Source organism: Andrena cerasifolii, chromosome 9 (assembly GCF_050908995.1).
Source record: "Andrena cerasifolii isolate SP2316 chromosome 9, iyAndCera1_principal, whole genome shotgun sequence".
NCBI classification, from domain to species: Eukaryota; Metazoa; Arthropoda; class Insecta; order Hymenoptera; family Andrenidae; genus Andrena; species Andrena cerasifolii.
In genome coordinates, this window is record NC_135126.1 from 4,694,129 (window position 1) to 4,720,772 (window position 26,644).

The window sequence follows — 26,644 nt, forward strand, 5'->3', positions numbered from 1 at the left end:
GAATATTGTAGCATAAGCACATTTCAAGTAATTAAAATGTACAATGAATTTTTTAAATTTACAGTACCAGCCGACTTTCCGTTTAAATTTTTATAAGTATAACGGAACACCTGAGAATTTCTTTCCTTATTCAGAATAGAATACAGAAATAGCAAACAGCTCCTTCTCGCGTTCACCGGGTAATCGTCGATCTATCGGTATTACCATTTCTGTGCAGAAAAAAATGCTGTAATACCGACCTGCCGAATCGGCCAGGTCACGTGACGTGTCTACCCCTTAAACAGCGTTGGGTTCAATTAACTCTTAGATGAACGGTCATCTGAGAATTTATTGTGCGCTGTTAGCAAATTGGTGGATTGGAAACCACCAAAAGCTGTTGGTCAACAGCTAATGGTAATTAGTAATTAATGCCAATTAATATCAAAAGACAAATAGACAATAATTTGTACATCAACGATAAAAACAATACCTACCTAATTTCTCCATACTGGTATGATGCAAATTGCTTTTATTGCAACTTCCTCCCTTTATGAATGTTCAAGTATAACTTGTGCCTCTCCCTTGGATGTGTAGACACTTGTTTCACACATTTTACAATAACTTTTTCCCAATAAAAAAAAACAAAGAAATACTTTAATACACTTGGTACACTCTGCTGCGACCAATGCGCGCTGAGCAATTACAGAAATGCAATCAGCGCAACGCTTGGAAATATAGCCACGCGACCTACGCGACGCATTTAAATATCGCAATAGGTGAAAATACTTCGTTGAAATTTTTCACACAGAATTGAGTAATAGTGCATTATTCCACAGATATCTGTTATGAAGTGAGGGTTAAACATCTGTTTTGTGCGTGTACTTTCGATTTATTTATTTTCCATTGAATTAATTCCATCGTAGACATTGACGCATTTATTTGTACAACACTCACATATACTCGCTATAAGATCATGAAATTATATTTACATTCTTACGATTTTATAGAAATAGAATTTATAACCATTCTGTTTACCACCTGGAAAGCTTGACCGGTTTGGAAATGATTTTTCTTTACTTTACACAGCTAAGTAACCACAGACAGGGAGAAATCACTTTGAGACGCTCGAATTATTAATTAAATATTAATAGACAAGTTCCGAATTGTGTATATATTGAGAAATTATGTATCTCAAGAAACTGGATATATTTGGACACCTATTAACACTGACGATTTCTGAGGGGGAGAGAACCGAAATGTCTAATGAATTTCCTACGAACATTTCAGAAACTATTTTACGTCCTACGAACTATTTCCACATTGAATGATAGCGTTTAAAAATATACGATAACACACAAGTACACCGAATTAAGATTAGAATCGCTGAATTTAATTCCTATTGCATTCAAGTAATTACTAACTTCGATGTTGAATTTTAAAGACATTTAGAACACTCGCATTCATTTTTATTATACCGGTCACTGCTTCACGATTAAGTATTATTATTTCTTCGTCGGTTGACGTGATCGCAATGTTGTGCGTAATCTGCACACTCCCTTGCCTGAAATAAAGTCTTACTATCTCATAGATTTTTGCACGTAACTAACAATCAAAGCAGATGGAGATGTTCATGCATGCAAAGAAGCCTTCTTCCTTTTTTGTATCACAATAAATCAGTGGTAAGCTCCTTCGATGTGACGAAAGGCGTTTAAAAAGCACCAACTTTTTACGCATGAGATAGTATAAAAAAATACAGACACCCCTTAATTTCATACATAGAATTGCCGTTCGTTGTAATCATGGCACTGATTGCGAGACAAACTCCAAAAATAGCAATCACTTTAGAAAAGTTAAAGTAAACTAAATCTATTAACAATGTATCCGTACTGCAGTGAAGCGAAGGAACATTGATCGTAAAGTACACGACTGCTAAAATTGTCAAATATGAGAAAGAACAGAGGAATGTTAGAAATACGAAAATGCTGTAATTAAATGTTATTTAAGAAACTGATAGTAACAATGCGATTTCTCCGCGAATGTAAAAATCAGCTGTATCATTTTAATGAAAGTACTTTTAGACACGAATGGAGAAATTAATTTATATGAATGGAACATACTCACGTGATATCAAGGCACTTTGAATTCTGCTGATCAGAGAGACAGAAGGAGATTAAAATATTTCAATCCATGAAAACGCGTTCCCACGCGATTTTCCACGTGCTTCTATACACCTAAGAAGGATACACGAAAAGAATTGTTAGAAGTAAATGTCTCGAATAGTTTTGGACAAAACTTCGATCAGAATCGAATTAAGAATGTGTACGTCAGCAGAGTAGTACTCTGATTAGAGAAAAGATGCATAGCTCCGACGATTCGAGTTAGGTGAAATTTATTATACCTTCCTTACATCACCATCTTAATATTAATTAACATTTTTGGGCGTTTTTAGAACTTAAGAACATCAAGTACGGAATTTTCGTTATAATTAGGATGTTATTAATATATTGACAAACGAAATTTTGTTTTGATTACTGAAAAGTATTAATATTACTTGTTAAATATATCTCTGTGTATATTTTCTCTAGATTAGAACGGCATTGATTAATTAGGATTTTATTCTGAACTTTTTGAAACGAATCTTACAGTAACGTTATTATACTGCTCATTTATTTCATTTTAGGGAAATTACATACATATAGGAGAAAACAGATAATTACTTTAGAGAGGAGAAAATATTTATAAGTTACACATACGTTGTTTTATGATCATTTTTGTAGACTTATACAAAATGATTATAAGGTTACAGTGTTTTTTTTTTTATAATAATGTAACTGCTATATCTTTAGAACAAACCACACAAATCGTCGCTTCGTATATTTTGCACATGTAATTACATAGAGCGGTTCATTAACATTTGTTTATGTATCCTTTTTTTTTAATATTTCCTCTAAGTTAGTTTAATTGTTTTTGAACGTGACACATTAACGTGACTATACATATTATTATCATACGAATTAACGATATAATTTGCATAATCGTATGCTGTCTTATTTAATATTAATTTATACGTTCACTTGTCACTGAGTATCATTTACAATATTTACTTCGTTCCATTTTAGACATGTATTGCTAATTTATTAACACACAGGCCGACTGTCCGAGCAATCTGTGTTTAAAAGTCAACGTTTAGAATGTGCCATATATTTAAACTAAAAACTGTCGTTCCCCTTATTTTATTCCCTCTCGGAATAAAATATGCGTATAGAAGGTGAAGTCCTCCGTAATCATTCACAGACTTTACCGGGAAATCAGTTGGTACGAATTCAAATTTACGAAATGCTGCCAATTCGGGGACGAAAAGCCTTAAGTACACGTACAAAATGGAATAGTAAAAGGGGATACTAGTCATCGATCTCCATAGAAAACTGTGACACAGCTCGTGACACGCTCTTGCACTAAGTCGCGTTATAATACAACGCTTGTTTAACAATTTTACTTGATATCATTCCACTGATCCTGTTGGTCCTCTAGCCCTCCGCTCTGGCGTGAACATTTTCAGGAAGGGATTCGAAGGAACAGGGTTTCTACTCTTTACAGATACTCCGAGGTACGGGATCAACGCTACGACACAAAATTTCATTCGGACCTTTCAAAAGAGGGGACGAGTAAGCACGACGAATAATATCGTTCCTGATAGAAATCTATCGAAGTCGCTGCGACACTTTGATTACAATTTTCATTGTATTACGTGTTCGGGATTATCCAGCGGCCACGAAATATTCATCTGAAAAGCATGTCGATTTTGTTACGCATCAGAAAGTGGCTATTCAGAATAGAGAAAGATAGAAGAGATATATCAAGGGACACGAGAAGTATGTAAATCAAATGTGATTCTTCTGATATCACGTTCAAATTTACGCATGTATATATGTATATCATCGCAATACGATGAAAAATTGTAATAATGCCTGCGTGGTTGTTTACCGTGTATTAGTCTCCCATCGTGCCTCCTATAGCGGTTTAAAAACGATCTCGGTCGTTCATATGTTTTGGCAACGCAGGCACCATAGATCGTCGTGCGTTAGGAAGATTACGCGTCAACGGTTTAGGGCTATATGAAATAATAAAGTCAGACACAAGATCTTGCCCTCTCGCTGGTCGTTGCGGATATTTAAAAAGAAAAGGAAAAAAAATTTAAAAAAAGATTTCTGTTTTAAAAGAAAATTAAGCATGATTTTTTGTTGGATTATTACTTAGAAGGTCGTGAGTACGGAGCGTTGCGGTAGCGCGAGCTTGAGCCCGATGTTGTTGTCGTCTTGTACGATTTCCATGCGCGGCTCGATGATTCCTCTGTGAATTTCATGGAGTGAATCATTTGCATTATTTCACAATCAATTCAGAACACCACCACGATATATTAATCGGTCGGCCCATAACTACTACGCGAAGCGTGCGTTATGTATCATTTTCTTTAAAAGAATTTTTAAAAAGACCGCCGTGAATGGGCTGAAGGATCGCTCGAGTTAAGATTATTGGGTTTGTTATGTGAAGCCATTCGTGACACTTTAGCACTTGATATTATACAACATTTCTTTAAACGGTCCATTTTCCACAGATGAAAGATTCTAACTTGATAATTTTAATAAGTCAATATAGAATATATGCTTCTCTTGTTAATACTTTCATCCTTCGTTTTACGTGCCTGTTATTTCGTGCGTGAAATATAAAGCATCTAGATTTTTTATGCAAGTTTATCGAACAACAATTGAGTCTCACAATCGATTTAATTCTGAGAGATTTAACTGTGTGACACAAGTCTCGAGTAACTAATTATTATCAACTACAAGTCACCTTATTAATGGTTTTAAAAGGAGCAGGTGTATTCTGGCATATTTAAGTTTCTATTTAGAACTTTGAATATTTAGCATTTCGTACTTCGTGAGTATTATAGGTATTATCAGATTCTTCGTTCGTCTTGATGCACACTAAACTATTTAGTTAATTTTTAAGAATAGAGGTGAAACTTCATGTGTGTACAATTGATGTATTAAGATATTTAAATAAGTCAATGGAACTGTAAGTGCTATAAGAATTTAGTGAATTCTCTATGCACCGGAAATTTATGTGCAAACTTTGAAGCATTTATAAATTCGATGCTCTCTATTAATTAGGTGTTAAATTTTTTCGCAAAAAAAAATAGTGATGTAACAATAGCAAATGAGAAATATGTTACCTGGATACTCGGATGTTTCATAGTACTCATGCGAAGAGTGAGGAACAGCGTCTTCATCATACTCGTAAGTTGTGTACCTCGAGGAAGGATACATGTCATCTCTGAATGATATATAAAAGTACAATGAGCATTAGAAAATTACATCCCTCGATATTCGTACGTACATATGTGTCGATATTTTACTACCCTTAATTTCGTTGGAATGATTAATTTCTTTCACAAAGTACACTAATTAATTTAGTTTGCTGATGAAACGTGAAATTGTTTAAACGTAATTTTACTACGAGAAAATAGAAGAAAATGTGCCCTTGAAAATGCATTTTGTTAAAGCGTGATACTTAAATGGTACGAAAATTTTGAAAATCCCATCTTAGTCAAATATACCAAGTTCTAATTCCTTGGCGAGATATTCCTACTTAGTTCCAGACGTATTGTATTTTTTAAACAAATTCGTAATTAAGTAGTTCATAGTGTGGATGAAAATCGATTCACATTTACATTTTTCGTAGCAGTTTTCATAAAATTTAATTTCAATTCTAACCACTAGTAAGATTGCGTTTGCATTCCACTCTGAATTGATAACGTTGCGTGTGACACAGAATTACATTGGATGATAGGTCTACCCTATATTTTGTCGATGATTCAGCTTGCAGCACTGACCACCGCTGGGATAATAAACATAGGGTAGGTCAGTGAGGTGTGCAAGTCAGAGGTCCGATTGTGCGAATGAGAAACAGATAGTAAACACTCGAAACTATGCTTCACTTTAAAGGGCGATATCTCGACACCAGGAAGAAGTAAAGTAATGCAATTTGTTGCATTGGGATTGTTAACCCTTTGCAAACGAATGATAACATGTAACCGTTCCAAAACATGGGCGTTCTAAATAAGTAATTATCAAAGACACTGTTAGCTGATACATTATTGAAACCAAATTAATATCGAAACAATACTATTAAAAAATCAAGTTGTTTGCAAAAGTAGCTATATGCCCACTAACCCAGACCTACACATCTAAAACTTATTACCGTTGAAAACTCAACAATATAACCTGCTTATTAAATGGTACTTATAATAAACGCATGAGGAAAGTGGATAAAGTAAATTATTATTCGCGAACGTGCTGTTTCATGAGATATTCACAAAATGATGGAGAAAATTATTCTTCCGAGAATAACAATATGTGCAATAAGCTGTTATAAATTAAAACAGCCTGTGACAAGAGCAAAAAGTGTCGACTTCTGTAGTAGTATGCTGTTGTCTCGTCCACAAAGGGTTAAGGTGTATCATTTATAATACATAATATATCCAAACGTCCAATAGTGATGAAATGATAGAAATGTTAATTATACTTACCCTGAAGTCGATGAATAATGTCGATCCCCGTAGCGACTACTGCTACCCGTTGACGCGTGATAGTCATAATCATGATGCGATCCAGCGCGAGTGCTTGGTGGAGGAGTAGCAGTCTCATAGCTACGTACAGAGCAGAGCAACATTGATAAATTTCGAGCAATGTCTCCAAATCCACGGATAAATAGGAACACTTACCCGTAACTTTGGTCCATAGCGACTCTCGCGCGGTCTAAGATAGAGAACACTTTGCTCTTCCCCGATACGGGACGAGAGATTGGTCCTCGGCTCGAAGGAGGTGGAAGTATTGCAGCTAGAATGAAAATGAACATTTCTGACCTGCCAAAAGTGTCGCACACTTTGCACCACTCGTGAGACAGAAGGAGTTTCTAAAGATTCTTACGCAAAGTGATTTATAGCATAAGGAGGGAAAGAATCGGTGGACGGGATAGGCGCGACATTCGTCGTTCATTTGAACTTTTGTGAAATCTACGGACCTCTCGACGATCGTGGCAAACTGGGTCTCGTGGATGGTCTCAGTATTCCACCACCAGCTGGGACACCTCTTACAGAGGGCCGTCTGTCGTCAGAGTTTGACGGATCGTCAGCCATACTCATCTCCATTTCTCGCATTTGCTCTTGGCGTATATTATCATTGTTATCCGGGATCAGGTACTTCCGAACTTCGGCTAACGCAAACGCAATGCGGGCATAGGCCTCTGCTGGAGGTGCCAGAGCAGTTATTTCCACGTGCAGGTCGTCCGAAAGATGCGCGTACTTTGGGTCCAGAGACATGCGGCATTCTTCTTCCTAAGTTGAGTTAGCAACATATGTATCACAGTCACTCTTATGAAGTTTGAAATGATGTTTCGACACTTTGTTTAATAGCATGCAGAATCTTTGCCTGGATCCGTTTCATAGAACAGAATTTGATTTCTCTCCCACTTTACGCGTTTTCAGTGTAAACGAGTAGTATTACAATTTACAATACTATAAGTAACTATAGCATATAGTGAATATCCAGTACATCTTCATAAATTTATTCGTATAAATTGTAAATGATATATGTAATAGTAAGATCTCAAACATTGTTGAGTGAGTTATGAAAAGTGGAAATGGTTGGTACGAAATGTGTGCACAAAGAAAGAAATTAGATTTATTATATACCTTCTGACGATCTTTCATTGATCCTCTTCCTAATACTGCCATCTTACACATAGTTTCTTCTTGCAAACGTTTCATAGAATTGCCTTTTGGACCCAACAATTTTCCAACAAAGTTAAACTATAAATAATTTCGTGATATAATTTCGTGATTCGTATTTAACGTAAATAACGTAGAGAACAATGATTAAAGACTATGTTTACCTTGGGATGTTCCCGAACAGGTACCAATACTTTCACCGAAACACGAATCGGTTTTTCACGGTAAATATCTACATATTTTGGATCCCTTATTGGTTTTCCCATAGCCTGAGTTTTTTGAATCTCTATCGAACAAAGTAATCATTCTTGATTGTATGTCACACTAATAAAATATTAACGTAAAAAGGGATTAAAACTGCTGCTTTCTATCTTACGAAATTATTTATAACTCAAAATACAAGATTATTCTTGAATAATAACATGTAGTGGTAATTTCTTATTCTTCAAAGGGGATAATGTGATAAGAAACACACATACTAGTTTAATTAGCATTGTAAATTCTGCATTACTATTACAGAACGTTACGATTCTCGACCTTATTCTGCGATCTTTAAACGTTTGTAGCTCGGAGCAACGTTAACCGATTTTGATGAAATTTTAGGCACGTATACAACTTACTGCAATCTACAAACGGGTTTTTTGAATTTTCATTACAAGCTCACAAAAAAAGTTTAAAAATCGACCTTTACTATTCTTTTCGCTATTCCAACCAAATACATTTTTTTTCAAAACGACGAAACCCGTCAGTTAGCAAACTAATCCTTCTAGCTTCTCAAAAAAACTCAAGTTGTTTGGACCAATTCTAAAAAAGTTATGCGATTTTAAAAAGTGTCCGAATATTAATGCGAGCCACTGTATCTCACTTCTATCCCAGTCAATGTCCTCCGTTTCATGTGAAACATTTAATAGCGCAAACAATTAAGTAACACATAAATGTATACCATTCAACTTGCCATTAATTTCACTTTGACTTAAGTAGTACTGAAATATACGGTTTCATGTAAAATCATGGACCTCACATCCATAATTGCTCACTTAAACGCGAAATAAGTGAAAGATAGGTTTCATATTTTTTTTTCTTTCTTCTGAACCGTAACCTTAAATATCTAGCTTTTTACATTCTCCAAATCGACTTAACAATACGAAGCAGTGCGTAAAAGTTCTTTTAAAAATGAATCTAACAATGAACCCGAATAATGAACACTGCTCATCGCGAAGAACATTAACGTAGATATAAAAAAACAGTGGAGACGTGTTGCGAAAAAAAAAGAAAGAGTGAGGGTAAGAACAGTATCAGGTACCTTGATCGATTAACCTGGTTGCGTTAGGCCATTTCTGAGAATCCAATTCAACTTTTTCTTGCAAAAGCTCGCGGACATATTCTCCGGCTTTGTCAGCTTGGTGCTCCTTCTCATCACGTTCCTTTTCCGATGATAGCCTCGGCTTGACATCAACATTGTCATCCCTCTGATACTTGTATTCACCATTGCTTGGTCTATCACTCATGATTAACACCGTTTTAGCGGATACTTTAGAAAACTATGAAAACGAAGAAATAATAATTTCAATAACCAGACGATCGTAAGTATCGAAAGAGATTATTCACGCGCGACGCGTCTTTGGAGGAAAGTTACAATGGCCGACCGCCGAGTCTTCTACAATCTACTCCTACTTAACTTCAAGGCAGATATCCATGTATATTTACGTGTTCCATGCTTTCATGCATCATGATTCCATTGAGCTCAATCTTAGAGCATATAAACATGGAGGAAGCATGCAATGGGCGAAAATGTAGACAGCGGTAGAAAGCATAGACATATATAGACGGAGCAGAAGCTTGGACTATCGGCGAGGGGAACGGTAGGCTTGGAGGGGAAAAGGCAGAGGTCAGACACAGGCACGTCGGGTTAGCTTCGGAAGCATTCGGCATACATAACCACTGCGTTACCCGATTTGCCTGTATCGCTCCCCTTACCGCGAATCTTACACCCCTTTCAACTTACGATCTGTCTATATATGTCTATGGTAGAAAGAGAAAGATATAATTGGGGACACCCTCTCTCTTTCTACCGCCATGGTAGAAACCACCATGGTCTTCTCTTCTTCCTCCATGTTTATGGGCAGTATTCTCAGTCGCTACTTATTCTTAGGCAAATGCTTAAGCATGCGGCATCCTCTACTAACCTAGTAGCTAGTAAAGGATGCCGAATGCTTAAGCTGTGCTTAAGAATAAGTAGCGACTAAGAATACCGCCCTAAGAGCTCAATGCATGATTCAAGAGTTCTTAAATTACGATGCGTTTCCAATGCAAGATCAGTGTTTTCGAAATTATTCTTATAGCGAATTCGGTATCTCGCACTGACTGCGCTGGTGTCAGAAAATTACTTGGATTGGTTGATTTTTTGCGTCTCTATCAGAAACAACCAATCCAATTCATTTTCTGGCACCAGAACAGAGTCAGTGCGAGATACCGAATTCGCTATTATAAACGTGAGATTAAATAATTGCTATAATTTTTTGAAAAACAGACATTTAACTTTCTTTATTGTAAAAGATATCCATTAAATTGACGGTTATACAAGTTTGTTGCAGATAAAAAGAATATCGAGTTCAGGATTGTAGCTATTTAAATTGTTATACTTAACCGCACAATATGTTTGCACCTCGTTTCTATTTGATTCGTTAAATATGTATAAAAGTTATAAAATTGTGTGAATAACTGTTTGCAAAGATGAGTCACATTATAGTAATACGAAGCTACAAGCCCGGCGATGAAATTAATTGCAAAGAATTAATAAAGACTGGCGTGATGTCATCTTTAAGTTCAACATTTCTCGGAGTTGTATTTAAAGAATTAACTTTCGAAATGATGATACTGTTTGCCGCTATAATGTTCATTTTCTTTGGACTACCCTTCACAGTCTGCCTTTTAGTTGTTCCGCTTGTTATTTTTTTTGTGTACGTTGGAACTTACATTGGTTTCACTGCGAAAGCTATGGAAGTCAATGAAGAAGTTTCAAATATACCAAGGTAAAAGTTCTTTGCGCTTATAATTCTTTTAAATCGCACTGGGAAACTGGATATTAAATTCTTGCTTCTCCATTGTTTTTCTTTATTTTTCCGAGACATTACGAGAGACGCTAAGGCGGTTAAAGAAAGCAAAGTAATTGGAAAATATTATAAAAGCTTCGTTTATTACAACAGGATATACATGTCCAATGCCTTTTCATGTTTTTGGGTTGCTGAAGCATTTGAACCTTACATAATGACGCATCATCCAACAAATGTACAATATACCATTATGACGGAACAACAATTCCGCGATTCAAACATCGATATCTCGTCTCAGGTTAAGAGAATCGTTGGTACTGTCGCTTTATGTAAAAGTCATAGATTGGACAAAGGGGCATGGATCAAAAGACTGTACGTTCATGAACGATATAGGAGGAAAGGGATAGCTTCGTGCCTTGTTAATGTTGCTATACAATTTGCTATTGTCCAAGGGTATAGTTGCGCTAATACTGTTGCCTCAGAATATACAGAAGGCGGAAGAGAATTATGTCTTAAGAAAGGTTTTGAATTGCAACAAATGTATCATACACCTCTGTTGGGTTCATTTATAACAATATTGATGTACGAGTTGACATACCAAATTAAGCCTGGCGAAGACGATTACGTGCCAACTGTTTACAGCAAAGCGATGCTTAACAAGTGAGAGTTAAGTCCAATATGTATTCGAATACTCTGAGCAATGTCTTGAGACACCCATTAAGGTCGTCGCCCATTACGCCAAAGCGAAGCGCGGAGACCACGCATCGCTCATATGACAGAACAGCGCTGACGAACATTTCGCTTTGGTCGCCGCGCTTCGCTTCAGCGTAATGAGCGACAGGCTTAAGTCTGACTTTACATCTTCCAAGGAGAATATCTGTAAGTTGCATTTATAACTTATTGGTATATATGACAATTTTATATGTTGTAATGTTACTCGGATATCGATGACACAGTTTTATCGAAAAAGTTTATTTTATATGTATATATATATATTACAAGTTCCATAGCCTAAGGTGTAATTGTAATACGTATGTGTAACAAATATGGAAGAATGACAAAAATATATTTTTCTCACTTTTTCATATTTTTCCAATATATTTGAACCTCTTTGTTCTCCCAATGCTTATCCGTTACCTTACACAAGTATCTGAAATGAAAAATAAAGTTACTCTACTTACATACAGTCGCATTACAAAAATCTTATATTTTCATTAGTATATTTTATGTACAAGGATGTAGGATGACATCTTTCTGTGTTTTCAATTAGACGTCCTATTGTTTTTGTGGGGTGCAGACGTTTTGTTAAGTAGAAGCTCTTATTTTAACATCTGGTAACTCACCAGCGTGATATCAGGCCGAGGCGTGATAGGGAAATCTGTGGGCTTATGTATCACAAAAATGGGTAGATAGAGCGTAATCCTATGTCACATCAGACACTTTAAAAGTCCCTGATATCGGGAACTATCGACACATAGAAGAGGGCACTGTTTACTTTAAAAGCTCGGCAAATTTCATTTACTAGGTCTCATAAAAGTATATTAATTCATCAGTAGTTGGTGTACATAGAGATTGGCAGGGGTACAGGGCAAGACAGGGCTTTGTCCTTCTATAATTTCATCGTTAAAATGCTAAGGATTGGTATCCATGCCTTTTATTTACTAACAAATTCAGCAAAACTAAATATATATCGTCTAACTTTAATACTTACTTCTCTTGAATTTCTTGCAGCAGACGTTTTTCTTTCTCTGTAATACCATTTTTCAGTATTTCGAGATTCATATACAATTGCTTTAAATTTTGAATTCCGACCAGATACGTAGCTATATCTTCACATTGCACGGAATGCCACAATGCTAGCTTAGCTAATTCTGTGTCATGATCCTATTAATATAATATTTTACGATACAGTATAGTTAACATATCTTTTTATAGTAATTATGTGGTGTGGAAAAATGAAGGGAATATTATTAATATTAATTTGTACGTAGTTGCTATACCTTGCAACATTTTGCTGCATCTCCACATATCGTCTTCGTCTGTTCCGAAGCAGGGTGCCAAGCTGGGGGACCATTATTTGTCAAGAGCCCCATACATGGTGCCGCGGCATTAATTATACCAATATCGCGACTCTAAACATATCGGAATCGGTCGCTTATCCGTAATTTAAAGACAGTGTACACTAAGGGGTCATTCTGGTAATCACGCCGCCAAAATTCGGCAACATTCAGGCTTTTTTTCTCAGTGAATACAACGAATAACAATGTCAAACTTTTTTTTTCATTTATTAAGGTACTTGTAATTTATACGGAACAATTTTTTAAATACACTTTTTATTGTGTTTTTTCAATGTTATCTGGAGTTCAAAGTCGCGCCTTCGAAAAGAAATACCTCCCTGGCGGGAGTGATTTAAGCTCACAGACTCATCGGAAACAAAAAACCCAAGCTGATTCTTAATCATTATGAGTACCGCTATCGCAGGTGCCAGAATTAGCCGCGTAAGTCAAAATTTAACAAAATTGCGCGCATTCAAACTTCAAGTTTCGAAATTTTCTATCTTTACTTGAAGTTTGAATGCGCGCAATTTTGTTAAATTTTGACTTACGCGGCTAATTCTGGCACCTGCGATAGCGGTACTCATAATGATTAAGAATCAGCTTGGGTTTTTTGTTTCCGATGAGTCTGTGAGCTTAAATCACTCCCGCCAGGGAGGTATTTCTTTTCGAAGGCGCGACTTTGAACTCCAGATAACATTGAAAAAACACAATTAAAAGTGTATTTAAAAAATTGTTACGTATACATTACAAGTAGCTTAATAAATGAAAAAAAAGTTTGACGTTGTTATTCATTGTATTCACTGGGAAAAAAAAGCCTGAATGTTGCCGAATTTTGCGGGGTGATTACCAGACTGACCCCTTAAATCGTTACGATATCTTACCTTAAAGAACGGAATATATTCGATTAAAGTATGGTCTATTAATGTATACCTCGCATAGCTTAGTATACAGGATATATTGATATTACTTTCTTCAATGCACTCCTTCAAAATGGACACCGGATATCCGGTGATACCAATGTATTTGGCTTTTCCGTCCCTAACTTGAATCGACAGTTCTGGTAAAGTTTGCGTAAGAATTATATCCAGACTTGGAGCAAATTCAATATCGTGGACCTGCAATATAGCAAAAGAAATCATGGGCTTGAGAACTTAAACAGAAAAGAAGAATGCAATTATAATTACCTGTATGACGTCGACGTAATCCAGATTCAAAAGTTCCAAACTCTTTCTGAAGCTCTTACGAATCTTCTCTTTAGAAAAGTCAAACATATGTTCGAAATCTAATTCATATCTTCCTACCTTCGTTGCGATGTAATATGCTTTTCGTGGTACGCCTTTCAGAGCCTAAAGTTAATGCAAAAATCAAATAATGATCAATGTATTAGATTAGCTTTGTATATATACACTTTGTTGTACATTACTGAAGAAGTATTCATTTACTTTTCCAATTACAGTCTCGGATCGACCTTGTCCGTACCATGGTGCAGTATCAATATAATTAATGCCCTGTTTAATTCCTTGACGAACCGCTTCGATAGCTTCTTCCTCATCGTACGTGCTACCAAAGGACCAGAATATTAAACACCCATTTATCGTGATAATTTTATAAGGTTCCTTGGTTTTAAGAAACTTAAAATATTCCATAGAAAATATTGACACGATAATGTAGAAAATTCTAATCTACCGCTTTCTGTTAAAAATCTACAATGGTTCAAAATTAAGGGCAGATAAACGAAGAAATGGTAAGAAGAAAGCGTTATAATTTTATTTTTTACATTATTTATTCATTATTTACATATTTTATGTGGACAGATAAAATACTGCTGGATGTTTAATACACGACAGTTGTTTATTAAAATTATAATTACTAACCCATAGTGACTACCCAATGGTCCACCACCAAAAGACAATTTACTGATCAATAATCCAGTTTTACCGAGAGGCCTGTATTCCATAGCTTTCACGGCCTCCAAATCGTGAAAACCTTCAACGTATGTTGGTGGTAGCATTTCCTTGAGTATAAACAATATTGATTATTTTTCATGAATATTTTTCAAACATCATGTATCAGTGATAAACTGAAGTATTGAATGAACCCCATGTCTAAATCGTCAAGTTTAAAAATAAATAGCAAAAGTCAGTTTAAAAATACACAAGAAAAATACTCTTTTAAATTCTTTAAATGTGACATTGGGGAAAGAAAATTTTACAGTCAAGAGGAAACCGCTTGCTCTCACTAAATTCAAAGACACTGTGATTTCTTGTAAACTCTTTTATTCTAACAAAATTTACATAATCAGTTTCATCAACATGTCTGCAACATTTAACGACTGGTTATTTGCATTCCTTTCCCTCTAAAATAATGTAAAACTAGATTAAAAGAAAAATGTGTTCTGAAACTTTCCATGTAACTCCTGGTTTTATAGAATTCATAAATCCTTTGTTTTCTTTTACCCGTTGAATACTTTTAGTGCGGAAGTTCAAAAGTTTAATAGAGCGATGAAAAGACATTAAAATATTGTTTTATGAAATTCTCTAAAAGTTGAATTACCATCGGTTGCAAGTATAATAGTGTTTTTATCGATATTGGTAAAAAAAATTAATCGCGTCTCACAAAATATAAAATACTCGTCGTAAGAGATACACATATATCACGGAAATAAATACGCTATTTATACATAATTGTATCTTGTATTTTTTGCACTCAAGGACTATGAAACTTAAAAATAAATGAACGAGCCAGTATTCATACTTTAAGGTGCAATGTGGAAGTAGTTGGCATTGATATCTTAAGATAACATTTATCACTGTACCATACTATAACAAGTAGACTGGCATAGTAATATTTGATTACACTCAATGGAGCACGTGCGGCGAATTCCACTTAAGTCCAAATCGCCCGCGCCCACGACCGTAGGAATTTTCCGCTTTTGTATATATAGTTAAATACCTGCGTTTTCCGATAATGGCTCTTTCACAGATTTCGCTTCCTTATTTTAGGAGATTTTCATAAAATTTGGGCATAAGTGGAATTTGCCCATAATATTACGTACATATCTTCGTACTTTTGGATGGTGTAATTTACTCACTCAATTTTATTGTAAACTAGCTTAAGCACCCGGCGTTGCCCGGGTAAAACTGATTGTCACAGAGTGTCAAGGGGGTGAAATAAGGGGGAAGGGGTGGGATGTCCCGATTTCATGGTAGTCTATATTTTCCGCAGGGTTCTATATAGTGAGTAATTAGACAAAATTTGGTGCAGATCGGTTAAAAAACCGGGATAAAAAGTATCCTATACGTTATTCCAGGTCCTAGACTAGGTACGTGTATACAAAATTTCAGAAAGATCCGTTCCGTAGTTGCAACGTGATTGAGTACCAAACATCCAAACGCACTTTCGCATTTATTATATTAGTAGGATTAGTAGGGTGAATGGAAGATCCTACCTAACTGGTGTCTCTCTGGTCACACCTAGTCAGCCACGTCTGTTCTGCAGATTTTACTCAACGCACGAGTACAAATATTCGTCGACAGAAAGGCTACAGATTTGATACAAGATTTGTAATATTCAATGATGCTGGCAGACTGACAGCAGAAAGCGAACAGATTTTGCCGCCTGAAGGTCGATTTATATTATCCGTATCCGACACGGAACAGTTCCGTATCGGCACTGTTTCGACACAGAACTAATTTTCATATTATATGTTCGTCAGACGGTGGCACCGAACAGTCAGTCAACAGAAAGCGATTCGTATACGCACGTAAAAATATATTCTCTTTTAAAAATGCAAGATTTGGATGTAACATGGACATAGGAATATAGGGACGGAGGAATAGTTGTGACTTTAGGCAAGGGGAATGATGTGTTTTTTGAGGCGGGGGGGGGAGCACCTACATCTGCCTGAATTTGATTGGTTGCATTCTACACATGCTCTGTACCGCTAATTATGAAAAAGTGTTTGCTACAGATTAGTACATACAGACGTCTAATTGTAAGTATATACTAACGAAGTGATTATTCACGAATATAAATTGTAAAAATAATGAAAATTGAAGAGAAATATGCATCTCTAATTATTAAAATATATGAGGTGAATACGCACTGCATACCACAGTACGAGAAACGCTTCAAATATGGCTGCCCCTATCCCTGCTTGCGACGCGGCAAATGTTCAACATTACACATCACTGCGCTTGGCGAAGCAGCAGCCAATAGAAAGAAGGCGTATGTTACCTCGTCGCCTCTCCCGCAAGGATTCCCCCCCGCAACTATTCCCTGACCTCCGTCACTATAATCCTATGTCCATGTCCGTCCTACGTCCATGGTTGCGAATCATGATCGCACTACATGTAGAAGTACTTATGCGTTAAACATTGACAAGTGCGACATCAGCGCCGCTCGCGACTTGACTCAAAAGCTTATCTTCGATCACGAATTTTACTAAGATTGCCTAGCCTTTGAGTGTATACTACTATTAGTCGCCAGGGTACATGACGATCACGTTCTTTTCTCTTCATCATGGCGGTGAGTGTGCTATCGTTACTTTGGAAACAGTTTTCTAAATCTTTAAATATCAGAGGCATCAGACTTGTACAGAGAATTTTCTATACGCTATAAGGAAACCGTCACCCTGGATTTAACATCGACACATTTCTTTTTCTTTAATACATTGGCATTTATAATTGTTCATCTGACAGGTAGATCAGCTTTGTGATCAGCGTGTACCGCGAGTATAACCTACGTAGATACTCTAATGTTTATGCGATTTAGAAATCACTTTCTTATGGGTAAATAGGAGAATCCTTAAAAGAAAAAGCATTGAAGCATGTTTATTTTATAATTTACTGATGTAAGATAAAGCAGATGTTTTTGATTTTGTTTGCTGTTGTGCATAGTAATGAAAGTATAAGCTGCAACTATTAAATAAAGCATGACTTTTATTACAGGATACGAAGAAAGCCGAGAAAAAAGTTGAGAAGGGCGAAAAGCCCATAAAGAAAGTGAGAAAGGAGCCCAAGGATGCATCCAAGAATGTGATGCGCGAAGTTCGCATTCGCAAACTTTGTTTGAACATTTGTGTGGGTGAATCTGGTGATAGGCTCACTCGTGCTGCAAAGGTATGTTTTCTGAATATTATACACATTTAGTCATTATTTACTTGTATTTGTAGTTAATGTTATCCTATCTTTATATTTTTCTATATGTATCATACCATTTTGTGCATATACAAGTGGCAGATGTATTTTTAACGATCTCTCCCTGTAGATGCGTTTCTATTGTTGGCAATGTTATTCAGGAAGGATGTAACTTAGTTTTCACTATGATTTTCTAAGGCATATACATATATATATGTTACTTTGCATATTACTTTTTTCTCGCTCAGAAATTGTTTAATGATTTTCGCCGTATGCTTTGGATCGTTATCAGCCTGATAAATCCAATCTGCTGACAATTTTTCTTCAGCAAATGGCAGAAGAACATTTTTAATAATGTCTAAATAAACAACACGATCCATTGTTCCTCGAATGTGATGTATGGGACCTGTACCATATTACCCCAAACAAGCACTGACCCACCACCTTCTTTCACAGTTGGTTTAATGCATTTTGGGAATGAGCGATTTTCGACCTTATTATGTGTGAATAATTTAAAAGAAATTTTCTGATGAATTAATTTATACTTTATCATACTCTTTTAATACGATTTTAGAAGCAAAGACACTCAACTTTTCTTAGTTTAAGTTTTATGGCGTTTTAAGCTTTATTCTTCATATTATATAGGTATTGGAACAATTAACTGGACAACAACCTGTGTTTTCTAAAGCAAGATACACTGTTCGTTCCTTTGGAATTCGCCGTAATGAAAAAATTGCAGTGCACTGTACAGTTCGTGGTGCTAAAGCCGAAGAAATTTTGGAACGTGGTTTAAAGGTAATTTTGAATACTTATTTCGTATGTATCATTTATAGATTTTCACTTTTATACATTTGTTAATAATTCATTTTTATACAAGGTACGGGAATACGAGTTGAGGAAAGAGAATTTCTCTGGTACTGGAAACTTCGGTTTTGGTATTCAAGAACACATTGACTTAGGAATTAAGTACGATCCTAGCATTGGTATTTACGGTTTGGACTTTTACGTTGTACTTGGACGTCCAGGTGAGTTCATTTTCATATTATATTTCGATGAAATACTAACAACTTAATATGCACATTTGTATAGCATCGTAGATACTCCTGCATTATGTTGTGTCTATTGTTTTGTAAAACGTGTGCTAAAGAAAATGCTTCATATTTGCAACCCATGCTCACTTCTTTTACTGGGCGTGTTACTTAATTGATGCAACACAATATAAAACGTTATTCTTCTATTATTGCTATTTAGATCTTGCCTTTTTATTTAATAACTAGCTGACCCGGTTTCACCCTGGAATTATTTTGGGTAAAGGTACCAGTGGTTGACCATGTATCAGTAGTTGACAACTTTTCAGAAAAACGTGAAAAATAAGGTTTTTAAAAGTGACGAACTGTGGGCATTAAGAGCCGCGGCGCGCTGTTGAAAAGATATAGTTGCACTTCTAAAAACCGTACTTTAACGTTTTTCTGAAAAGTTGTCAACCACTGATGCATGGTCAACTAGGGGTACCTTTACGATAAACTCTGGGGTCACGAAATGTGCCTCAGCTTATTATGTCTGACTAATCTAGATGAATGTGACCATTTAAAAAAAAAAACAAAAAAAAATTTGTCTTATAAAATCGGAATGTAAATTTCGGGCGAAGCCAAGTAGTAAAGCTACTTAAATATGTTACAAAAATAAACATAATTTTTTTATAAGCTTAGTATCTTTTTTATGTTAGCAAATATTAGAAGAATAACAATATTCAAGCATGAAATACACCTTGTTTTATATGTAACTTATATCGTGTATCATTTCTCTTATGCGTAGGTTTTAACGTAGCTCATAGGAGAAGGAAAACTGGAAAAGTCGGTTTCCAACACAGACTGACCAAAGAAGATGCAATGAAATGGTTCCAGCAGAAATATGACGGTATTATTATAGCTGGAAAGAAGTAATATACATATTTTGTATTTTACAACACCTCCATAAAAATTCTGAAAACCAAGTCATTGTTGTATAATAAATTTTTCGTAACGCCTTATCATGTCCTTTATTATTACATTTAAAATACCATTGTCTATTACGCGAACTATCGTGTTTATATCAAATAACTTGTGATTTTTTAATTTGCGCGTAGTTCTGGATACCTAGAATTTATAAAAAATAAAATTAGAAATATTCGTTCGACAGTGTATTAGAATTTTATAGTTTTTATTTATAACCATCATATTTTATAATTATCAGTGTTATTTAACGTAAGAATGCAATATTAAAAACAGCCATGTGTCACAAAGAAGATAATATTGGAGAATTATTTTACAATGTGGTATCATACATTGAGAAAACAACACACTGGTTTATAATTCGATACACAGTTTTTCACGGAGTAGAATTGCTTAGCTTAAAAGAAACAGTCGTAGTAGTACTGGTACATTAGGTGAAAATGCGAAGGGCCCTGTTTCGTCAATATTCATAACTATTACTTTCTGTATCTTACTTGTTCCTTAGGGTAACCCGTGCTCGAAATGTCAGGTATAAACAAATTGTTGTAGGCATTGATGGGTATGTAAATTTAGATATTTAGGCCTAGCTGCCTAAGGTACGCAAAGGAACTTTTCAATAATATAGTTGCATGTTTTGTATTAACGATTCTGTAGTAGAGATGTAAACATTCTATTTTATTCGGAAAGATAATGCTTTAAATTAAAATATTATCTAAGAAAAATATTTGCAGAGAAAGTTCGCGTTTCTGTTATGGACAAATTCTAGATACATTCATAGAAAATAAAAACTCGAAATTACATATTCACCTTGGCGCTGCATTTCATTCAATCGTATTCGATTTTCGGTAAGTTTTTATGACGAAGTTACTAAGTGCATCGGAAAAATAACTGGCAGCCTCATATAACATTCATTCAAGCATCACTTTCATATCTTATAACTACACAGCTTAAGAATTTCTAATGTTGATATTTATATTAATTTATTAGTATCACAAGCAAACTGAACAACTTCATATTGATTGAGGTTCAATTTTGACTATATAATCAATATCATACACCTGAAGTAACAAATAAAGTGAATTTGAAGTATTTTCATTTATATTCATCTTCAATTATTCGGAAGTTGAAAATAAAAATATGTGTCAATTTAGAATACAGCAATCAACTGTGTAAGTGTTACCATTGAACGTCAAATATAATTGTTTAACTCGGCGGGAGGCGCTACTGGGTAAAATTTACCACAGAGGCAGGCACTAGTTGCCAAAATATGAAGACTGAGTTTTAGTTGCAATTTTTTAAAGAACTTTAATAAAGATTTTAAGATATTTCATAAATTTTGTTTGATTCTTAAAACACTGTACTTTAACATAAAAATTACAAAGTTAAAAAAATATTCTGAAACCGTGGTTTTCTACGTTTCAATTTTGGGTATTTTTGACCCGGTAACGACAACCTGTGTTACAATATGGGATGCGCCTTCCGCCGGGTTAAAAACACAAAAATATATGGTATTATTGAATAAAGGTGTTAATGTACATAGTACGTAAGAGTACTACTATAAGATCATTCTTCCGGTGCCTCGGATATTATGAAAATATAATTCTAATGAAATTTTGAACATGAAGTTAATTCTCATAGGTACTGAAAATTTCATGTCTAATTCCGTAATTGATATACAGACAGTTTTTAATAACAATTGGACGAAGCGAAGCATAATATTACCTATTTGCAGTCTGTTATTTACCTTCAATAGTTTTTGTTTGTTTAGTTTATCTTTGGTTTTAAGCTAATGTAGTAAATCACTTCAGAACATGTGAAATAGACTTATAATAGGTACAAGAGCGATTCAAAAGTGGTATCCCAAAATTTACAGACATATGTTACACGACAGACCGAAGAAAAAAACATCTAATAAACATAGGTCTACAGAACTTTTGTTTCTTATATACAGTAACATTAATTTGTAGCATAAAGTACTATGACTATAGTTCTAGTGGAAACTTTTGGAGAATTGTAAAAGCTCATGGACAATTGTTAATACCTACCAATTAAGGAGCACCTGCCAGTGTTTGAATACTCATAAAATAGTGTAATAATATGTGATACATATATTTTAGAAACAAAAGGTGTGAGGCCATGTTTACCAGCAATTTTATTGTTCCTTACTTCTGAAGTATACAGAAAGGTCTGTAAATTTTCAAACACCGTTTTTTAACCATTCCGTGTGAGACACGTGCTTCAAATTCTTTATCTTTTGACGTCCACAAATAGTTGCACTATAATACTCTTCCATAATATTTATCTTACTTCACACAACAGGCGAATAAAAAGGCAAGATATTTCCTTCAGTCTCCAAATTGTTTCCTTACTTGGACGCCACATTACCAGACTGATATAATTTATATATGTATATATAATACACATACATACATACACTTAAATTATATAATTTATGTGCAGGCGTTCAAATTGTTTTGTATGATTAAGCAAATATAATTAAATAAATAGACGACTTATGCTATTGGGAAATTAAGTTATACATAGACATTTTACACTCTACCCTTTACCACATGGTCAGAGAAGTTTTTTTTTCCTATTACCATGCAAATATAATTCTATGTATTTAATCTTTTGCATTGGAATACATAATAAATCATATTTACTTCGTGTGGTCATATGCTTCCTTCTTAATGTTTAATATATTATGTATGGTATATATGTACGTCAATCATTATGTACATAAACTGAATATTTTACGAAGTATTTTATATAATAAAAATTGTTTCTGTACATTTGTAATATACTAATCGACATACAGCTAATCAATGATTTGAATTCGAATGCAAAGGATTAAATTACATTCTGTAGTTCATTATTATACATATATCACTTTTTCACAATTTTGATGCTTAATTGAACAATAAACCTACGAAATTATATAAAGAGAAACAAAATTCACTGAGGCAAGTGATTTCGTCTTACATATATTTCATTAGAGTTTAATTTTTTAAATATTCTATTTTGTCTTCAAAAGTGCAATATGTAAAGAGTTGCGCTATTTTTACAGCTGTTTATAATGTCCAATCAAAGTCGCACTTTTAAGATAATAAATAGTGTATTCATTTACATCTAATAAGGAGCATTTTATATTACGTTTTTAAATCTACGTTAACATATTTTTTATGTTATCCATATTAAGAAAATAAAATTTATTATTACACTCATAGTGATAAATATTTCCACAATTAGTAACTACTACTTCATAAAGCCCGTTTTAAAAATAGTGTAACAGTGCAAACTTTTGAAAAAATTCCGCTCGTAAATAACGAAACGAAATGTAGTAAAAAGATTGTAATTGATTTAAAAAGGAAATAGTGTTACGCAACTTGCACGTATGCAATTAGTATAACCGGTGTGAAACACTTGCATAAATAAATTATATACATTAATTACTTTCAATATTCTATAATTTTATAGTACAATATCATCTTTGTCCAGACTTTCCTTAATTTTTCTTTTTGTTTCATGCGTTGTTCCTTAAACTTTAAATTCAATTACATAAATTATATTAAACATAATAAAACAATATTATTAAAATTAATACAACCAGTAAAGTATTTGTCGAAATTTTTAAAACCTACGTTAAAAACTTGAAATATTAAAATTGTTGGATGAAAACTGAGTAATTCTGTCTTTGTAAGTGTATTTGAAACAGAAACACTTTAAATTGTAGGTATAAGAAAAAAATGCTGGCAGTAGAAATACATAAATCAGATTTTTTTTAAATTTAATAAATGTATAACATTGAATTCCAGATCTTATGATTTAACTAAGTATGTCAACCATTATAATTTCCAGTAAATCAGTAAATATTACGAATGCACAATTGACAGTACTTAGGCATTGTTCAATGTGAATGTTATACTATAAAAAAAAAATTGATGCCCCTTTCTCCTCGAATACATTGTTGGAATATAATTCATGGCTCCTTACTGATACATTAATAACAAGATTCATTGTAGATTTCGTCGAGTCGTCTAACATTTAAACAGCGCATACTAAAAATTTTAACGTAAATATTCTGAAAACTAAGCCTTAGATTGCAAAAGAATAAAGAGTTTTATTCCTCTTTTTATTTTGCGAAAATTCAGTTTTGATTTCTCTTATAATTTTAGAGCACCGTGTATGCTTTTTTTTAAGCAAACATATTAAAAATATTTTATAGTAAAAGGAATGAATTTTAGTAGCAATATGTAGCACACCTTTGATTTTCTAAGCTCACATAATATATGATACAATACACAAGATACAAAATATTTATTAAATAATGATAATGCGTAGAGACACAGGACAGGATTGTACTAAATGTAACATAGTGTTCTCATATAAATAAAATATTACTGCTTGATGGATAAAGTTTGCAATTAAATTAATGAAATACGCGATCACAAAACGCTTTATATGTATACGGTTTTAATTAAACGAAAGAAATATATTGTTAACGTACATCATTGTTTGTATCAATATAGTAGCTCATGAAATTATTCCATGCAAAGATTTGAAATCTGAGATAGGAAAACGAACACAGCATCGTATAACACTGCTGCACTAAAATGAACATGAAACTTGCAATTTGATTTTAAAAGTGTTTTGAAATAGGATCCAATTAAATATATTTTGACGCCAAACTCTCATTAAGAACAAAGAGTGGGCCATGTGAAGGGCCATTATATATACTAGCAATGAAATTTATTATTTAAAAAGCTTTACAACAATGTGTTACTTTCTTGTCGAACGATATATTCTGTCAATATTGTGCTTTTCAGCATCTGTGAATCCCAATATGCTCTCAATAGCGTTCAAATGACCTTGATGATTTTCTTTGTCGGTTAGGAAATAGTAGATCGCCGATTTTAGGAACTGCAAAGTGATCTCTGGATCAAGAGCACCCTGATTACTTCTTGCTTCTATGATACGTCGATACATTGCCTGTTGAACAAATTGCATTTGCAACTAATTATATAAATAATTTTCTTTGTGTATTACCCCGTGCTGTGTTATCAGCTATCAGTGGGTAAAGAAAAACCTTGCGTACAAACACGCACAATTCCAAGAAGAATGTGAAAAGTGAATAAATAATGGCGGTTTATTTGTAAAGAAATATAAACTACGATATTAATGATTCGTCTATCTTAAATTGCAACAAGTTAACAACAAAGGCTGTACCTATTTCCGAATGGCCCCAGTGGCCGATTGACACGAGATTTGAGGGAAGGGGTGGAGAGGGTGTGTGGACCCTACATCTAAAATTGAAGCTTCGGGTATTTGTTAGTTTCCGAGATATTAACAAAGAACTTTTAGTATTTCTGTTGACTTATTCCGACACAACGCATTCCATTTTCAACTTGCCCAGAGTATTAGCGTTGGTTGGGGGTAGGTTAGTGAGGGGGCGCGTAAAGCATGGTAGCGAACCGATGTGAGTTTGAAGATTTGAACCAGCAACTTGCGGATGCGACCCATCCTGTTATACAGGATGTTATCCTACTGATAGTTAATACTCTAGGGGATGATTCTACAGGCCAAAATAAGACGAAAATATTGAATAGAATTTAGCCTTTTAGGCGCCGGTGGAGGTAACGGGAACGTGTCCAGCTGTCCGTAGAACAGATTACGGGTGCCCCCCGTTAGGCGGCTCGCAGCTACGTCCAAAAAAATTTCTACTAAAAATTTAACAATAATTTTTTATTAATATTTCGTAAACTAACAAGTGCCCGAAGCTACCCTACCCTCGTGTCGATCGGCCACTGGGGCCATTCGGAAGAGTATCCACAACAAAATGGTTACTGCACAAACTGTGCGAAATGTCAGCAACTAATGAGAAGAAAAAAAACGGATAGCATTCGCAAAAGAATATGTCGAGAAACCACAAAAATTTTGGGCCAAAGTCACCTTCAGCCATGGAAGCAAATTTAATTTACATATTCAGATCGGACGGGCGAACAAGGTTTGGAGGAAACCGAACAAACAATTTCATCCCAAGAACACCCCCCCTACCGTCAAACATGGAGGTGGAAGTTTAATGACTTGGGGTTGTACGACGGCTAACGGTGTTGGAAATTTATTTATCGATGGAACCATGGATAAGCGTGCGTAATTGAATATTTTACAAAATAATTTACACCACAGTGCGGCACATTTTGGGTCGGATGATAATTACGCGTTCCAACAGTATAACGACTCTAAATATTGTTTGCATACCTCCTAAACAACTGCGCACACCTCCCCAATCACCGGACTTCAATTCGATTGAACATTTATGAGACTTATTAGAACGACGCATAAGAAAACATACTATAGGTAACATCCAAAGTAGCAAAAAATATCACAAGAAGAGTGGAATAAAATATCAGTGGGGGATATAAAAATATTACTAAATTCCATGCGCAACTGTTTGCGGGATGTTATTAAAAGCAACGGGTGTGCAACGGGCTATTAATTTAGTTGTCCCTAACATTGTATAAGAGACAGTAGAATTTTTTGGAGTGAATTTCTGTCACGTGCTGTTAAGTTGTATAACTTTTGCGAACAATAATTTAACTTGTTGTAGTTTAACATATGTAGGTAGGTATATGATAAA

The 26,644-nt window shown here is 34.6% G+C and overlaps 5 protein-coding genes across 17 annotated transcripts in view; 2 read left to right on the forward strand and 3 right to left on the reverse strand.

The window, feature by feature from the left end:
* Rpl11 (ribosomal protein L11) overlaps nucleotides 1–20,045 on the forward strand; it is a 57,789-nt gene extending 37,744 nt beyond the window's left edge. The window contains exons 1-5 of one of the 2 annotated variants that reach the window (XM_076820678.1): nucleotides 17,281–17,405; nucleotides 17,828–17,998; nucleotides 18,662–18,811; nucleotides 18,894–19,041; nucleotides 19,832–20,045. In XM_076820678.1, coding sequence (XP_076676793.1) covers nucleotides 17,400–17,405; nucleotides 17,828–17,998; nucleotides 18,662–18,811; nucleotides 18,894–19,041; nucleotides 19,832–19,959 — 603 coding nt within the window. In that variant the 5' untranslated portion in view covers nucleotides 17,281–17,399 and the 3' untranslated portion in view covers nucleotides 19,960–20,045. Of the gene's footprint in view, nucleotides 1–17,280; nucleotides 17,406–17,827; nucleotides 17,999–18,661; nucleotides 18,812–18,893; nucleotides 19,042–19,831 lie in introns of those variants that run through there. The other variant, XM_076820679.1, reaches the window with a different exon arrangement.
* Nucleotides 1,053–16,629, reverse strand: LOC143373555 (uncharacterized). Of its 5 annotated transcripts, none has more exons than XR_013086484.1 (9): nucleotides 16,332–16,629; nucleotides 14,753–14,892; nucleotides 14,321–14,438; nucleotides 14,063–14,224; nucleotides 13,760–13,993; nucleotides 12,822–12,953; nucleotides 12,533–12,705; nucleotides 12,165–12,308; nucleotides 11,778–11,971 (listed from the first exon to the last, which is right to left on the reverse strand). XR_013086484.1 is itself a non-coding variant. In XM_076820934.1 (8 exons), exons 2-7 carry the CDS (start codon nucleotides 14,887–14,889, stop codon nucleotides 12,529–12,531), a joined length of 960 nt encoding a protein of 319 aa, XP_076677049.1. In that variant the 5' UTR covers nucleotides 14,890–14,892; nucleotides 16,332–16,624; the 3' UTR covers nucleotides 1,053–1,065. The 5 variants fall into 5 exon arrangements, 3 of the variants coding, with proteins under 3 accessions (XP_076677049.1, XP_076677047.1, XP_076677048.1); XR_013086485.1 differs by having other exon boundaries at nucleotides 12,165–12,285; nucleotides 16,332–16,623; XM_076820934.1 differs by lacking the exons at nucleotides 11,778–11,971; nucleotides 12,165–12,308 and adding an exon at nucleotides 1,053–1,065 and having other exon boundaries at nucleotides 12,529–12,705; nucleotides 16,332–16,624.
* LOC143373554 (KH domain-containing, RNA-binding, signal transduction-associated protein 2) lies at nucleotides 1,072–9,433 on the reverse strand. 4 transcript variants are annotated; one of them, XM_076820929.1, is made up of 10 exons: nucleotides 9,072–9,433; nucleotides 7,933–8,054; nucleotides 7,733–7,849; nucleotides 7,063–7,375; nucleotides 6,764–6,878; nucleotides 6,569–6,688; nucleotides 5,213–5,313; nucleotides 4,233–4,329; nucleotides 3,964–4,090; nucleotides 2,619–3,763 (listed from the first exon to the last, which is right to left on the reverse strand). In XM_076820929.1, the coding sequence occupies exons 1-9, from the start codon at nucleotides 9,274–9,276 to the stop codon at nucleotides 4,000–4,002; spliced, it is 1,281 nt and encodes a 426-aa protein (XP_076677044.1). In that variant the 5' UTR covers nucleotides 9,277–9,433; the 3' UTR covers nucleotides 2,619–3,763; nucleotides 3,964–3,999. The 4 variants fall into 4 exon arrangements, 3 of the variants coding, with proteins under 3 accessions (XP_076677045.1, XP_076677044.1, XP_076677043.1); XR_013086483.1 differs by lacking the exons at nucleotides 2,619–3,763; nucleotides 3,964–4,090; nucleotides 4,233–4,329 and adding exons at nucleotides 1,072–1,540; nucleotides 2,101–2,210; XM_076820928.1 differs by having other exon boundaries at nucleotides 2,619–4,090.
* On the forward strand, nucleotides 10,241–11,919 carry LOC143373556 (N-acetyltransferase family 8 member 3). Its single transcript, XM_076820935.1, has 2 exons — nucleotides 10,241–10,800; nucleotides 10,975–11,919. The coding sequence occupies exons 1-2, from the start codon at nucleotides 10,502–10,504 to the stop codon at nucleotides 11,483–11,485; spliced, it is 810 nt and encodes a 269-aa protein (XP_076677050.1). The 5' UTR covers nucleotides 10,241–10,501; the 3' UTR covers nucleotides 11,486–11,919.
* A 3,920-nt stretch (nucleotides 20,046–23,965) lies between the features above and the next one.
* Nucleotides 23,966–26,644, reverse strand: part of Qtc (GRIP domain-containing protein quick-to-court) — a 33,027-nt gene continuing 30,348 nt past the window's right edge. For 4 of the 5 annotated variants that reach the window (XM_076820668.1, XM_076820667.1, XM_076820669.1 and 1 more), the window contains one exon: nucleotides 23,966–24,996. In XM_076820668.1, coding sequence (XP_076676783.1) covers nucleotides 24,787–24,996 — 210 coding nt within the window. In that variant the 3' untranslated portion in view covers nucleotides 23,966–24,786. The remainder of the gene's footprint in view (nucleotides 24,997–26,644) is intronic. The other variant, XR_013086461.1, reaches the window with a different exon arrangement.